Here is a 16885-nt window from a genome sequence, read left to right as displayed (position 1 = left end):
AATAGCCAATGTACCAGCCTTTGGCTTTCACGTGGGGTTGCTGCTCTGTAGAGCTCTTCAAGAGAACTCTAGCAGCATCCAGAAATAGAAAAATCTAGGTATAACTCTTGGTCAGGTTTTTTCTTTTCTTTTCTTCTTCTTTTTTTTTTTTTTTTCCCCAATATTTATTTATTAGAGAGAGAGAGCACACAAGCGGGAGAGCAGCAGAGGGAGGGGGGAAGCACTCCCCGCTGAGCAGGGAGCCCAACGTGGGACTCAATTCCAGCACCCTGGGATCATGACCTGAGCCAAATGCAGATGCCTGACCAATGAGCCACCAAGTGCCCCCCTTGCTCGGGTCTTTGCTTTCTTATGTTGAGTCCTAAAGGAGGCAGTAGGGCAGAGTGCTTCTAAGCATGGGCTCTAAACCCAGACTGCAAATGTTTAAATTCTGGTTCTACTGCAACTTGACGGCTGTGTGACCTTAGGCAAGTCCAGCTTCCTTGAGCTTCAGTTTTGGTTGTTTGGCGAACTAAGTAAGGTAATCCATGTGGGTCTCTAGAATGATTGTACTCAATAATGGCTAAAGGTTGTTGTTGCTATTATATAGTCCAAATTTGGATCAACATGTATAAATTCTTTTGTGACTTGGCTTCCAAAATTAAATAATTAATGACACACTAAAAATACTTAGTTAAGCAACTCATTTTTCATTAATATTCTTAAAATGGTTACTGCAATTAACACAGAAATGCCACCCCTGAGCATCTATTTTAATGGGATGGGGGAATCCTTAATTCAGAAAACAATTTTCACGAAATATTGGAAACACAATATACAACTACAAGAGAGTAGCTAAACTACGGAACATTTACTCAGTGGACTATTTTAAATAATTTTGCTATAAGATAACATAGAAAGTGCTTAGGACATAAGTTCAGTGAAAGCAACCTCAAGAAATCCAAATGTATTTACAGTACAAACATGATTCCGTTAATAAGAATCTCTCTGTGGAAAAGGAGGAAAAATCTCAAAAAATAAAGTGTCAAAATTGTGAGTGGTGGAAACACTGATGGCTGTTTCCTCATATGATTCTTCTCTTTTTCATTTCCCAAAATTAGGGAGAGATAAGTAACTATAAAGTCAAGGCAGCAAATAGACATCCATGTTCCTGGATCACAAGACTTCACACATCATTAAGGTGGCAATATTCCCCAAGCTGATCTAGAGATCTGATGCAATCCATATCAAAATCCTAGAGGACTATTTTGCAGAAATTGACAAGCTGGTTCTAAAATGTGTATAGAACTACATGAGGACAAGAATAGTCAAAATAACCTTGAAAATGAAAACCAGGGGACTCAGCCTTTCTGATTTCCAAACCTGCTACAAAGCTATGGTAATCAAGACAATGTGGTATCAGCATAAGTACAGACATATGCATCAATGGAACAGAAACGAGAATCTAGAATAAACCCTTACATTTATGGTCAACTAAAGTTTTGACAAAGGTGTGAAAACAATTTATGGGGTATAGTCTTTTTTAAAAAAATGATTACCAAGAAACCAGGATATCCACGTGTAAGAGTGAATTTTGATCCTTACCTCATATCATACACAAAAATAAACAACACAACGGACCAGAGGGCCTTAAAACTAAAAAACTCATAGAATAAAATATAGGAGTAAATCTTTGTGACCTTGAGTTAAGCAATGGTTTCTTAGATATAACATCAAAAACACAAATGACAAAGGAAAAGACAGATAAATTAAATTTCATCAAAATTAGAAATTTTTTTTGTCAAAACAAAAAAAAACCATTAAGCAAGTAAAAAGACAACCTATAGAATAAGATAAAATATTTTCAAATCACTGTATGACAAGGGACTTATGTCTAGAGTATATAAAGAATACTTTTAACTCAACATTAAAAAAGACAAATAAATTTAATTTGCCCAATAAAATACGGGCAAAGAATGTGCAGAAGCATTCTTCCAAAGAAAATATACAGATGGCAAATAGGCACCTGAGAAAATGCTCTATGTCATTAACCGTGAGGGGAATTAAAATCTAAACCACAATGGGATACCACTTCACATTTACTAGGAGGGCTATACTTAAGACAGGGCTATACTTAAGAGCTAGTAAGGATATTAGGACATTGGAATCTTCATTTCTGATGTTGAAAAAACTCTAGGATCAGATTGTGTTGATGACGCTCTGAATGCCCTAAAGACCACTGCACTCTGTACTCTAAATGGGTAGACTTGTGATATACGAGTATATATTGACAAGGCTCTAATAAAAAGCCTCAAAGGGGAAGAAAAGTATAGGAAATAAAAAGTAAAAGCAGTTTACCATCTAACTCCATTCTGAATAGAAAAAAAAATACTAACTCTTGATCAAACAAAAATTATGATCTTGTATTGGAAAGACAGGGGAATGGGGAGCGTGCAGGGATTTGGAGTGGTGGAGATCCAGAGGGCTAAACCCTCCTCACCCATATTAAAAGGTCAACAGATAACGTTGAACACTGCACCAAAACAAAACCCCAAAGAAACAGAAATGCACAAATATTATTTAGAGATGTACATATCAAAGAATCAACTAAAACATTTGACAGTGGCTACCCCTGAAAAAGGGGAACTGTGGGGCAGGGTGCCTGGGGGCTGTTTTTTTTATCTTATTCACTGCTGTAGGACTAGTTGACCTATTAAACTATGATACAAATAAAAAAACATTTTTTTAAAAGAGGAAAAACTAAAAACCAAAAATAAAAGCATCAAAGGTTTTACTGAAGTAGACTCAGAATAAAAGACCCCTCTGGAGTCCAGTTCTGCTTATAACAACTTGTAAGAGACTAAGTAAGTAAGTCGTTAGAAATATGAGTATATACTCGGTCTCACCTTCAACTCCCCATTACCTTAGGCCTTGATGGCTAATGTAAAATCAATCCTTAAGCTTGAATTTCAAGCTTATTACTATGTACCTATTGATAGAAAACATCGGAATCCCCTCTGGCTGGCTCGGTGCTTGGAAGACTTTTGCTCTTGGTGCACTGTTCCACTCTTCAACACTGTCTCTGTCAGTTCATGGTTATTACAAAATCCACATACATGATCCTTCCAATACTTTGCTTGCTCAGTCTCTGCCTCCTTCTACATAGCTTTGTCCTTTCACTCACTCAAGCCCCTTATTTCTTGACCTTACTACTACCAACCTGCAAATCCTCCATTTTCTCAATGTCAATCACCCCCTATTTTCCAGCTCACTTCCGAGCAATTCCAAATTCCAATTCCAAAATTCCTTCATCCTCTGGGGATCCTCAATTTATTCACCTTCCCACTTCAATATGGTCCCCTAAGTGCCACTATATCCTCATTTCCCTCCTCCCCCAGTTTCATTCCTACAGTTCATTACAGTCATCCTCTCTTACCTACCCTCAACTCCCTTGCCCCCCACCCTCACTTCACACTCGTGGACTGAAGCCACATCCCTTAAACTCCCCACCTACAGTGTACTTGTACCTGGGCAGCAGACACACAACCACGCTGACTTTGCAACTTTCAACTCATGGCTACCAGCCTCCAGTTGACCCACTGCCCAATAACCATATCTCCCCAGTCCCTTACTCTTCTTTTCTCTGTATGACTCATGTCAGACTTTCTTATCTCTCCTTGGATCTCAACCACCTCCTTCCCTATCTTTATTTTCACTTGAAGATCCTGATTCCTATCTCACTAAGAGAAGCTATCAACTTCCACAGGTTCTGAACATCCCACCTACTTCACTGTATTTATATTTTCTACCTTTTCTCTAATTACTATGGATGACTTTCCACACCCCTGGCAAAGGCCTACCCTTTTACTTGTAAATTTGTTCTCACACTTGAGAACATTGCTCCAGCAAATCTCCTTGCATCAAGTCCCACCCCCCCCATAGGATCCTTCCAGTCACACACAAAATGCTGTTAATACAAAGCAAAAAACAAATTGCAACACTGCTTCTTCCTCAGCTACCACTTCATTTCTCTCCTTTCTAGCAAAACTCCTTGGAAGAGCCCTCTATTCTTGTAGTCTCCAAGTTCTCTTCTCTGATCCTCCTTAACACCCATTAGACACTGACACTCTGCCAACTGCTTTCATTAAAAGTCACCGAATAAGCCTGATAGTGCCAAATCCAAAGGCCAATTTTTAGCCCTTGTCTTACATGGAGTTCTAAAAACATTTGACCAAATTCATCCCTCTCTCCATTATTTACTGGGCTTCCAGGATACAATATTCTCCTGGTTTTTCTCTTTTTCTGGTTGTGTCTGCTCTTTCACCCCTCCAATCTCTAAACAATGGGGTGTTCCAAGGCTCAGAACCCAGACCTATCCTCTTTTCTTAGCTATAGCTTCCTTCACCTACATGTTGTTGAATCCCAAATTTATAGCTCTAGGCTCAAACTGCAGAATTAAACATCTAACTACCTCTCTGACATCTTCATTTGAATGTCTAATAATCATATCAAACAACATATCCAAATGGAGCTTTAGCTATTCCCTCCCAAACCTGTTTCTTCTGCAGTGATTCCTGTCTAGGTTAACAGCAATTCCATTCTTCCAGCTTCTCAAGTCCTAAACTCTGAAGTTATCCTCAGTAACTCCCTTACATTCCATATCTGATTCCACATTATATTTACAATATATCCAGAACTTGAAGACTTCTTACCATATCTTTTGCTACCCCTCTGTTCAAGTCACCATCATTGCTTCCTAGATTATTTCAAAGGAGTTCAAAATTAGCTTCCAGCTTTTACACTGATCCCTTTATAATTTGTTTTCAACACAGGAGTAAAAATAATCAAGTTAGGAAAATTCAGATCATGATACTCCTCTATTTAAAACCCTGCAATAGCTTTTTAATATGTCAGAATAAAAGCCCAAATCATATAAGAACCTCATTTTCCACTACTATTCCCGTCCCTCTCGTTAGCTTGCTCTAGCCACGGGGGCTCTAACCACATTAGCCTCCTTGAGGAACAAAAATATATCAGGCCTACTCCTGCTTACGGGCTTCCGTGCTTGCTGTTTTATCTGCCTGGAATGTTCTTCAAAATGTCCACATGGCTCCCTGTTTCACTTCCCTTACTCAAACGTCATCTAAACATTGAGGCCTCCCTGAGCACCTAATTTTCCAGTGTTCCTTTTTTCATAAGTATTTATAGTTACCTGACATAGTACATATTTTCTTTAATTGTTCCTCTGCCTCTCATACTAATCTGTAATCTTCATTTACATTTTTGGGATTTTTTATTCTTTTGTTCATTGCTAAATCTTCAGCAACTTAGAGCCGTGCCTAGCACATCATAGGTGTTCAATAAATACTTTGAAAATAAGTGATCCACCACTATATTCCAGTGCCTCTTGTAGATGATAAACATAGTAGTGCTCAGAAGATATTTATTGAAAAGAATGTAAAGAAAGATGGTGCTTTCCTTTAAAAATATATCAAGTAAGACCAAATTTAGCTTATCACTCTGCATTGCAGAATGAAACCAATCAAACCATAAGCAACTTAGAAAAATGCATGGGATCCTTACCTAGGTCAGCTCTGGCTTCCTTTTTCTTCTGAGAGGCCCAGCCCACTAAGGAGAGTTTATCTCCTCCTGACTTCTCCTCTAAGCCTCTATTCAAGCGCCAGATTTTCAGTGTATTGTCATCAGAGCAGGTAGCAATCTAATGAGAATCAGGAAGGAAGTTAAGAAGTTTCAATCAAAGATTTATAACAAAGTAAAAAGTAGATCTTAAGAACCCATGACTAGAGAATTATTTTGTGTGATATACCAGGATGTAGAAAATGAGATCTAAAAAATCATACACTTCATCCCTCGCTTTCAGGAATCACTCCAAATTTCCATAGGACTGTATTTTCTTTATAATTCTGATGGTATGTCTTCTGTTACCAATCACATCTTACCTGACCTAAAGCCCTACTATAAAATCAGGTTCCTTTCGTTTTACTCTCAAAAACCTGGGCAAGTCATTATCTTCATCACTTTCTATATAATTATGAAATATAATATAATTATGACACCCTTTTTTATTTCCTCTCTTAAATGATAAACCGTATATGCCACCAACATTCAATTTCTACCACTTTCTTCTGAATTCTACATGTTCTGGCTTACTGTTAAAGTAATGGGATCATTTCCAAGATCAGGCTTAGTCTGTGACTCTAGTAAGCTGTGACAAGTAGAATGAAACCATTCTTTGAGATTCTTTTTCAGATAGGTAAAGGAGCAATCTGGGAAAACAACAAGTTCACTAGGCTGAAAGAAGTTAAAAATAACCTTTGCCCCTTTAAAAATATCTGACCATTCCCGATCTTGGTCCCAAGCCTTTTATGGCAGAGAAAGTCCAGCTTGAAGAGCTTGTGGCAAATGGCCACTGGTACCAGAGCTGTTCCCCAGCATTTGTTTATATAATTTCTCTATTTCAGTCACTGAAGAGAGAGAAAAAAAAGAACACACGTTCTCTTAAGTCTTGGCCCCCAAGAGACTGGCAACTTTTTCCTTTCCTTACTGGGAGGCCAAAAGAAGACACACATATTTAACTGCTCAAGAAGAAATGCCTGGAATCCCCAGTTACTCGATGGTCTATTAACAAGAATTATTTCCAGAGCACCTACTGAGAGTGTAACAATTTACATTTTTTATGTTTTTTAATTCTCACAATGTAAAAAGCCTTGAACTCCAATAATCTCATCTACAAAATAAGAAAGAATAAAATTATTTGCCCAAGGTCACCACAATTAAGTGGCAGAGCTAGAAGTGAAAATTTTTCTAATTTCAAAGGCTAGATTTTAAAACCATATTTTTACCTTCTTAACTTTAGGCTAGGAACAAAGTTATTTAAAAAATAATTTTTTTTAAAGAAGTGGTTATTAGATTAGTATAGGTAAACAGCCTTGTCACTACCTATGAGTCTTTTCTGTGCATACCTAGATAAGGGCAATATATGATAATTGAAAAAAGGGAACATAATTAAGTGAGTAATTGAAAAACTCTCTAAATTCTACAAAGATACAAAACTCCATGTTAAAAGCAGATTATTTCACTGGGAGGTACATGGAACCTCAGAAGAAAAAGGTCAGTGGGATGTAATTATTGGTGATTAAAGCAATGAGTTAAAAAAAAAAATCTATAGGGCTGACCACAAAAATGGTTATACAGATATAGAAACAAAAAGAAATCCATAGCAGTACTGGAAAGCTAGCAGGGATGCCATGAATAGACTAGACCATAAGAAGTTTCTAGAAGATAAGAAACAGATGGGAACAAAACCTCAAAACGTCATAAATGAAAGTGGAGATATCCACAGAAGTGGTATTTCTTGTAAACACCAAATAACCCAAAGACCAGAGGCAGTAGGGGCTGAGAGAATGAGTGGAACTTGGGCCAGTATTTATGAAATCCCTACATGTACACAAAGTTTATGTTTCTTGCCTTTTTACATTTCAGGTATTTTATTTGTCTTTAAGTATCATTGTCAAAAAAATTTTTAAGTGAGAAATGTCTAAAACATCTTGGAGCTACTCATATAGGGTAGCCATAGATAACCTACCATATTACAACTTCACAGTAAGCACTGTTTAGGCATGTGAAAACTAAATTTGACTGTGAAGAACAGTCAAGATGTTAACAACCTTTAACATGCCATGTTGATAGTATGTAGAAAGTTAATAAAACTAGTTTTCCATCTTAGATTTTCAGATGAAATTTAATTACATTAAAAACTTAACTATGTTTAGGAAAGGAATTATTCTAGGGAATCAAGAAATCCATTCTAATCTCGCCATTTGCAATGACATGGTTGGAACTAGAGGGTATTATGCTAAGAGAAACAAGTCAATCAGAAAGATAATTATCATACGATCTCATTTATACATGGAGTTTAAGAAACAAAACAGGATCATAGGGGAAGAGAGGAAAAAATAAAACAAGGTGATATCAGAGAGGGAAACAAATCATAAGGGACTCTTAATCATAAGAAACAGAGGGTTGCTGGAGGGGAGGGGGATAGGGTAACTGGGTGATGGACATTAAGGAGGGTATGTGATGTAATGAGCACAGGTATTATATAACACTGATGAGTCAGTCACTGATCTCTACCTCTGAAACCAATAATATATATTATTAATTAACTGAGTTTAAATTTTTTTAAATATCCATTTTTATTCCTTAGTGTAAGTTTCTCTATTGCTAAAGAAAATATGAGTATGTATGGTTAATGCAGACATAGATCCTGGATGGCCTCTAGATCTTTCAATCCCTAAAAATAAAAGTCTGTGTAACTCTCAAACTAACTTGGGAAAATCTACAGATCTGTGATCTATTTTTTAAACCAATGACAGAGATTTATTTACAAACCTTTGTGAAGTCTGATGGACACCAGCACACAGATGTGACCTCTTGAGAGTGACCTTGGAGCACAGTAGGAGGATGCCAGGGTGTGGAGACCTATCACACCACCAAAAAAGAAAAAAAGTAAGTCAGCAGAGCAGTATTAGGTCTCTCAGATAGAGCCTTTGAATCTCTCCACATTTGTGTCTTACAGAGTTGTTACCAAAGATCTCTAGGTATACCTAGTTATAGCTCAGAAAAGAGTCCTAGTGTGCAATAAAAGTATTTCTGTCATTAACCTGAGAAAACAGAATGAAAGTAGCCAAAATCAGTTAATAATAATCAACTTAAATACCAGGGGCAGGTCTTACTTCAATTCAAGACTATATAGCAACATATATTTTGACTGAAATTCAAGCATGACATTATTCCTCACCCCTTAGCTGGAAAACTTTCTATAAGATTAGGGTTCAGCTGCTAGGTAGTGTGAATTTCAATGGAGTCCTGTTTTTATATAGCCTAGACATTTTCAGATCTTTTCTAATCAGCTACTTCCAGGAACACTACATTAAATACATCCTGAAGGCATCTCGGACATACTACCAGTTCTCTGGCAACAAGGGGACAGTCTTTCACCCAAAAGACTCACCGATTTTTACCACAGTCCCTAAAGTTATACCCCCTCATTTTGAAGGAATATAAACCATATACTTATACATGGCACTTCGGTATCTTTTTTTGGGAAAAAAGAAATCCTCTAAAATTTCATTTTGGTAGATTTGTTTAAAGAAATCTTAAGTTTTCAATTAAGTACTGCCACATCTTAATGAATCAAGAAGGGTCATATTGTGCAGTAGTATACACATGACAAAGGATCAGACTTTCCCTCTCACTATATGCCACTAGTGATGCATTTGACAGTTGACTCATTCAAGAGTTGTCAAACCCTTTCAGAGGCCATGGGAATTAATCAGCACAATATGGCATATAAACTCACGTAACTATTATTAGCACGTGTTTGAAAAGAGACATTATTCTCTTTTCATTTTCCGGAGGCTCTGCATCATTGCTCATCTGTATGAAGAAAGTGGAGGCGACTCTGGAAAGAATATTTGCAGAGAATGACTAAGAAAACTTAATAGATGCCTTCAACTGTAGTGAAGAGAGTCAACACACTGATTCACAAGGTCATCCAACTCAGTTATATTACTACTCCTCTCTTGGGTTAAATGGCACATGTAATGATTCTAAAAGCAAAAGAAGAGAAAGAGCAGAGTCTAATTTGCCTTGCTGGGTTAATTAGAGTTTAACAGAAAAAGCTTTTTTCCTGAGTATTATCTAAAAGGATCTCACTTTCTGCCTCCTACAATGGCACAGAGAACAATAACTCTTTCTCTCACAAGGTAGCATATTTTAGAAAAGACTTTCAAGATAGTCTCTAAGTATTTCAGGAGCCACAGAAATTCTCCTTCCTCCTGCATTTGGGATGGCCCCAGCCTATTAAGTTTCTCTTCACTCAAGACCCAAGCAGGTCTGCTAGCCCCAAATTAAAAGGGTGAGAAAATCCCAGTGTCCTCTTGACCGACCCTCCCTGGTAGCAACACGTTCTTCTACTCCACTGGTTTACTCTGCTTGTGGCCTTTAGCCTGTCATTTCAAGATATTGCTTCTTCTTCAATTTTCTAGGCATTACAATACCCAAGGGAACCTAAACATGTATATAAAGGATTAAAATAAATTTCAAGAAAAACCATCACATCCGCCAACAGGGTATATCCACATTTTTGCATTTATCTATAGGATCTAAGAGAAAAAAATAAAAGACCCCTTGGAAAAACTTTTTACAAACTGATAATAAGGTAGGAATAATAATGACAATAAAAGTCAGCATTTGTTGAGTCAGATGCTTAGTATAGCATTAAAGTAAGGGGAAGTTAAAAGTTAAACAGAATTATTATATGACCCAGCAATTTTTCTAAAGATCTACTCATTCATTTGAGAGAGAGATTGAGAGAGTGCATGTGCATGTGAGTGGGGGGCCAGGAGGATAAGATAGGGAGAGAGAGAATCTCAAGCAGACTCCCTGCCCAGCAAGGAGCCCAATGTGGGGCTCAATTCCATGACCCTGAGATCACCACCTGAGCTGAAATCAAGAGTTGGATGCTCAACCGACTGAGCCATGTAGGTGTCCCAGGATGCAGCAATTCTGTTCTTAGGTATACACACAGAAATATATGTTCAAACATATATATATATATATGTTCAAATATATGTTCAAACAGAAACTTACACATGAATGCTCATTGTGGCTTTATTTATAAAGCCAAAATGTGGAATAATTCACATGTCCACCAACTAATAAAAGGATAAATAAAATGTGGTCTATCCATATGATGGATATCCAACCATAAAAAGGAATGAAGTATTGATACGCGCAACAACACAACAAATCTGGAAAACATGTTCATTCACTGAAATAAGCCAGACATAAAAGATCACATATTGTCAAAATCCATTTATAGGATATGTCCAGAATAGGCAAATCCAAAGATAGAACATGGGTTAGTGGTTGCCAGGGCGTGAGGGCAGGGGAGAATGAAGAGAGACTCTTCAAGGGCAGTGTTTCTTTCTGGAGTAATGAAAATGTTTGGGAATGAGACAGTGGTGATGGCTATTCAAAATCAACTGTACATTTAAAAACAACTATAATGATGAATTTTATATTATGTGAATTCTATCTCAATTAAAAAAAAGGAGTGGAGGGAAAGGCATATTGTGGGCTGAAATGAGTACTAATCCCCAGCAAGTTTGTATGAGTGGTAGTTACAGGAGCTTTCACAATTTTAGGACTATTGGAGCATGGCATAGTATACGTGTTGACTATTTCAAAGAAGATGAATTTCCCCTAGTGAAGCTCAACTTGTTTATAAATCCTCCATTTTTATTCAAATAAGTTTTTATTTATTGTCACCTCATTATGATAAAACATTACCATAATTTCACTTTTTAAAAAGATTATTTATTTGAAAGAGAGAGAGAGAGAGAGATGACAAGTGGGCAGAGGCAGGCAGAGAGAGAAGGGGAAGCAGGCTCCCTGCTGAGCAGAGAGCCCCATGCAGGGCTCAATCCCAAGCCCATGAGACCATGACCTGAGCCAAAGGCAGAGGCTTAACCCACTGAGCCACCCAGGTACCCCTAATTTCTTTTTTTTTAAAACCTCCCTCTACTTTTAACCCACTGAGCCACTCAGGCGCCCACCTCCCTCTACTTTTAAATAGAAGAAACTATTAAGTCCAAGAGACATTTACACCTATGCATTCTGAAGATGGTCAAAACACAGAAAACTGTCCTCTCTTACATATTTTAGTTGTTTTTTTTTTTTTAATATTTTATTTATTTGACAGAGAGAGATCACAAGTAGGCAGAGAGGCAGGCAGAGAGAGAGGAGGAAGCAGGCACCCTGCCGAGCAGAGAGCCCGATGTGGGACTCGATCCCAGGACCCTGAGATCATGACCTGAGCCAAAGGCAGCGGCTTAACCCACTGAGCCACCCAGGCGCCCCTATATTTTAGTTGTTATACAGACTTTAATTCAAGACACTAAGAATCCCCAAGTTAAAACTCTTACAACTATGAAGGTTACTACTAGAAATAATTGGCTCTAAGCTACACATCTAATACAACATTCTGTATCCTTAAATGTGCAAAAAAGATCAGCAACTTTCCTCAAAAAATCCTCTTACTCTGCCCAGGCAGAAACCAAATCTCATCTTTATTTCTGCCATGAGATCATTTACACTTCCTAAAGTGTCAGGCTCAATGTTTCGCCAGTCAGCGGTAGAATGACTGTGCCAAATGAGTTTATTTATAACCACTTCAATACTATTCAGTGGCTATAACAGAAATCAACCAGGGAAGGGAAGGGGGTAGGTAAGGGTGGGACAAAGGATAAGAAATGAAAAAGAAAAATATTTATTAACTCTTTTTATTTTTAACTCTTGGTCCTTAGTATCAGTGAGTCTAACTATATTACATCTCCCTTTTGCCGAGCAGTGGTAAAGATTAAAAGGCCATTCTCTTCTGTCTTGAGATCTCTTTTCTTTCATAACTCTTAATAACGCCTGATTCTTGGTAACTCTTTTCTTTCACTCTGTTTTCTTGTGCCCATGGGCTTTTTAGCATAGGAAAAACCCCAACACTTGAGAGATTCTGACCTTTTGGAAACATGGCAGAGCTATAACTTAACAGCGTGATACTCAGCTTGCATGGAATGGTTTTTAAACTACACCCCCACTGTTCTTCTTCATCATGGAAAAGAGAAACTGAGCCACCTCACTAGGCAAATTCAATTTTAGGAGCAGTAAGCTTGCCAGGATCTCAAATATCAGAGCCTGCACACAGAGTTATGTGTGGACAGCAGGAGAACATCATGTCTGAACCACATCATTCAGCACTGACATGTGACCCAACTGAGGAATTTAAAAAGGGTCACCCATGTATGTGATAGCCACTGACTGGATGTCTGAAAATGGGTTACTAACAAGAGCCAAGTCTCTTTACTGCATGTCTTTAGAGAGAGAAACTATACCTCAACCCTCATTCCATGAAACAAACAAACAAAAAGCCTTTGTACTATAGAAGATAGCTAGAGAGAAACTTTCAGTTGATAATAAAACTGTCTCTGCATACACATGCAAACACATTTATGTAGAATATATAATCATATGCATAATTATGTATACATAACTAAAAGTTGATTTTAAATGATTTCCTTAAATGATCAGTGCAGGGCTATTTTTTCCATAATCTTTTTTTTAAAGAAATTATTTTTAAAGAATTAAAAAACTTAAAATGATACAGACTTTGATAGAATAAAATCTTCCTACTTAGTTGAGAGCCATAGTAAAAAAAGGGATGAAAAGATAGTGAGAGAAGTTATGCTGAGTGAAATAATCAAGCAGAGAAAGTCAATTATCATATGGTTTCACTTATTTGTGGAACATAAGGAATAGCATGGAGGACATTAAGAGAAGGAAGGGAAAAATGAAGGGGGAATCAGAGGGGGAGACGAACCATGAGAGACTCTGGACTCCAAGAAACTGAGGGTTTTAGAGGGTGGGGGGATGGGTTGGGCCAGTGATGGATATTAAGAAGGGTTATACATAAACAATGATTCTTGGAATACTACAACAAAAACTAATGGCGTACTGTATGGTGACTAACAGAACATAATAAAGAAGAAAAAGGAAAGACAGTGAGAGAAGGAGAAAGGAAGAACAAAAAGATAGTAAAATAAGAAGCATTTAGACCAAATTTGAAACTCAAAATTTAAAATATAAGAACAAAGCATTAATGTTAGTAACGTATATCATTAAAGTTTAAAACTCAAGTCAGAAAATTTTATAGACAAGAAACTAGGTACAAACTTTCACGGGATCAGAGTCTCAGGTATATATTTTATAAGCAAATTTTCATTTTAAAAATATAACACATGAAAGAACTGTGCTTATAGAAAGAGACCAAGTACAACACAAAAGTATCTTGCATAGAACAATGTCTCCACCATGTGACCATCTAGGATATAATCACTAAAAACTCTTAAGTTAGTGTTGTATTTTTGCACCTCTAGGTACACAGAGAAGTCACTTTAAGTATGTCCTCCAGGACCAGGCGAAATTAAACAGAATTATGCTTCATACTTGACAGGTTCTATCTCATCCTAAGCCAACATTAAAGATAACGACTTTCTAGAGGTTGGCAGGACTAGTAACGATATGATTTCCTCTTGAAAAGGGATTTGATAACATTGAACCTATGAATCTATCAAGTTTTAGACATTATGACTCTAAAATCCAAAATGTGGGGCACCTGGATAGCTTAGTTGGTTAGGCATCCACCTCTCAATTTCAGGTCAAATCATGATCTTGTAGGGCACTGCACTCAGCATAGAGCTGCTTGTCCCTCTCCCTCTGCTCCCCCCTCTGCTCACTTGCTTTCTCTCTCTAGTAAATAAATTTTAAAAATAACAAAGAATAAAATCCATAGTGTGTGAACTCTGATCGTCCCAATTCATTAGTGTCAAGGACATTTATGGTATCACAGGGCAATCTAGAAGATAATTAATTTCTAGCCCTTGGAAAACTACGCCATAATGCTCTTATGTCTCTGAACTCCCAGACATTTCTATAATTAATTAGTCCCACAAGAGCTATTTTTCAGTTGTCAGCAAGTGCTCCTTGTGTGATATTTCAGTTTTCTCCACTGAACCTCATATGGACAAATTTAAATTTCTTAGCTTACAGTAGTCACTTTAGGAATCACTGTTATTTAAGTAAAAAAAAAAAGAAAATAAATAAACTTGTGAACAGGAACAGAATCTGTCAAGTAAGTTAAGTAATGCCATTAAATACATAATAAAACTGATAAAAGTAGTCACATCTATTCTAGTAACCTTAAGACTGGCCACTTATAAGAGAGTAAAGAATACAATTACCATACAAATATTTTTTAGTGTTTTGTGCAAGATATTATGGTTGATTTGGGCATAGGATCCTGGGAATTAAAATATATTTTGAATGAAGAGCTTGAAAACTCAGGGCAGAAAGATAATCCAACATATTTTTCCAGGAAACACGACAAAGTAGTTAAGGTTCTCTCTAAGCTTCTGAATTCTCAATTTTCTGATAATCTGTGAAACTGCTGGAGTACATGGATGATCTATTTCTGAGAAGCTCTGGGCATGAAAGTATGATATATGTGTCAGAGCGAGGTCTGGCTGTGTTAAGAAGGAAGAAGCAACTTTTACTGAACATCTAATGTAGAAAAAGTTAATAGTATGCATTTATGTTAAACTTACTCATCTGAGAAGAAATATTTGTAATACTTAGTTCTCACATTTGTGAGGGAAGTTTGGTAACTTACCTTCCAGATGTAGGCAGCTTCATCACTTGAGCCACTGACTAAAAACTGGTCATCTGGACTAAGACTTGATTTAACATAAAAGGTGGAGTTCTGATGTCCATTGAAGATAGCCACTGTCAGAGGAAAAAAACCAAACAAACACATATTACTTGATTCTTGTTATTTCTAGTGTTCACTTAAATGCAGACACTATACATGTCCTAACAAGGTTTATTAGTGTATTAACTACTGAATATTGAAACAGATAGTCAAGTTTTATTCACTAAGTTAAAGGGAACTGGACATTGGCAAAAAGTTATAAAGTCTCAGAAAAAAGTTTTTATATTAAATCCAATCTCATGATCTAAGCCCAGATATTTGGTATGGAGCTGGCTATGGAAAAGAAAGTGACGGAAAACATTCTTAAGGAGAAGAATGCAACCAGGGTCCACTCTTTTAGTAAATGCTTTCATTAGGCCCTCTTTTCCCATAGTAGCATAGGGCTTTCTCTGTTGAGTAATACATTGGTCCTCTTCCTCTTAGACTTCAAATACTGAGGGTAAATTTCATATTTTATTCTTTCCTCACTAGACCTCACAGTGCTTTGAAAAGAGATTTCCAAACATCTGTTGCATGAATAGGTAAGAATCAGTGGAAAGAGTTAAGATTTATGGATAGCTCATTTGGGATGTAGGAATCAGTTAATCAATTTACTTATTTTTTTATTGTGGGAATTTTTTAATCCAAAACTTTAAGAAGGCTGAAAAGAAGGAGCTAGTGGGGTAAACTATATGTTTGTATGTAAGATACACCAACTAGGTTAGGGTTAGCCTTTAGGTTTATTTAGACTTCTTAATATCTGTAACAAAAGGGCAAGCAATCCAGTCTAGCACAATGTGCTTGATGAGTTCTTCTATCCTAAGAAGACCAAAACCTGAGGCTTCTGGTACCAGAATACTAATAGGAAATACAAGAAAAAAATCTCAGTTTTTGAAGAATTTAGGGATACATTTAAGCAGAGGGAAAGAAGTTCACTCTAATCTTCAACAGAAAGGAAGTAAGAATTATCAAGGGACATAATAGCTTTCCTTCAGTGCTCACAGAAATCTTTTCCTTTTGCCAGAACAAAACTGGAAAAAGACTTTATTTTTAGCTTTTCAAGAAAAAGCCTACATATCAAATACTCTCCACACCAATGCTTCCACTGTAGATATTAAGCAGAACATGAATCAATTCAGATGCACATTTTTATCTACTATGATAGGTAAATCCCCACAAAATAAATAGGCTCCTTTGCTCTGAATACAACTGTAAAACTATAATCGTTTATCTTTCTTAACTCTAACTATGAATGGAAAACTACAGACCAAATTTCCCACTAGACCTGTAAGTATTTATTGCCCTCTGCTGGTCTACTCAAGTACACTGTAAATGCTTCAAAGCATTCAAAAAATCCTAAAACCTGTATTGGCTTTGATTAGTTCAACTTTATCTTTCTTTGATAATTTGTACTCTAAAAATGCTTCAGTGAATTGCTTTAGAGTCATCCTTATGAACATCACTTAGTATAATAAAACACTGTAAATTAAAAGTATAGGAAATAAAGTATTAAGCCCAGGACCC

The 16885-nt window shown here is 36.8% G+C and overlaps 1 protein-coding gene across 5 annotated transcripts in view; it reads right to left on the bottom strand.

The window, feature by feature from the left end:
- The window catches only part of DTL (denticleless E3 ubiquitin protein ligase homolog), a 63897-nt gene that overhangs the window by 29764 nt on the left and 17248 nt on the right, over window positions 1–16885 (bottom strand). For all 5 annotated transcript variants that reach the window (XM_082702398.1, XM_082702396.1, XM_082702397.1 and 2 more), the window contains exons 11-13: window positions 15284–15396; window positions 8392–8481; window positions 5563–5698 (exon numbers count right to left, since the gene is read on the bottom strand). In XM_082702398.1, coding sequence (XP_082558524.1) covers window positions 5563–5698; window positions 8392–8481; window positions 15284–15396 — 339 coding nt within the window. The remainder of the gene's footprint in view (window positions 1–5562; window positions 5699–8391; window positions 8482–15283; window positions 15397–16885) is intronic.

Source organism: Mustela nivalis, assembly GCF_964662115.1.
Source record: "Mustela nivalis genome assembly, chromosome: 16".
Taxonomy (NCBI): Eukaryota; Metazoa; Chordata; class Mammalia; order Carnivora; family Mustelidae; genus Mustela; species Mustela nivalis.
Note: the sequence above shows the minus strand (reverse complement) of the source record. Positions and strands in the feature narration are given on the sequence as shown.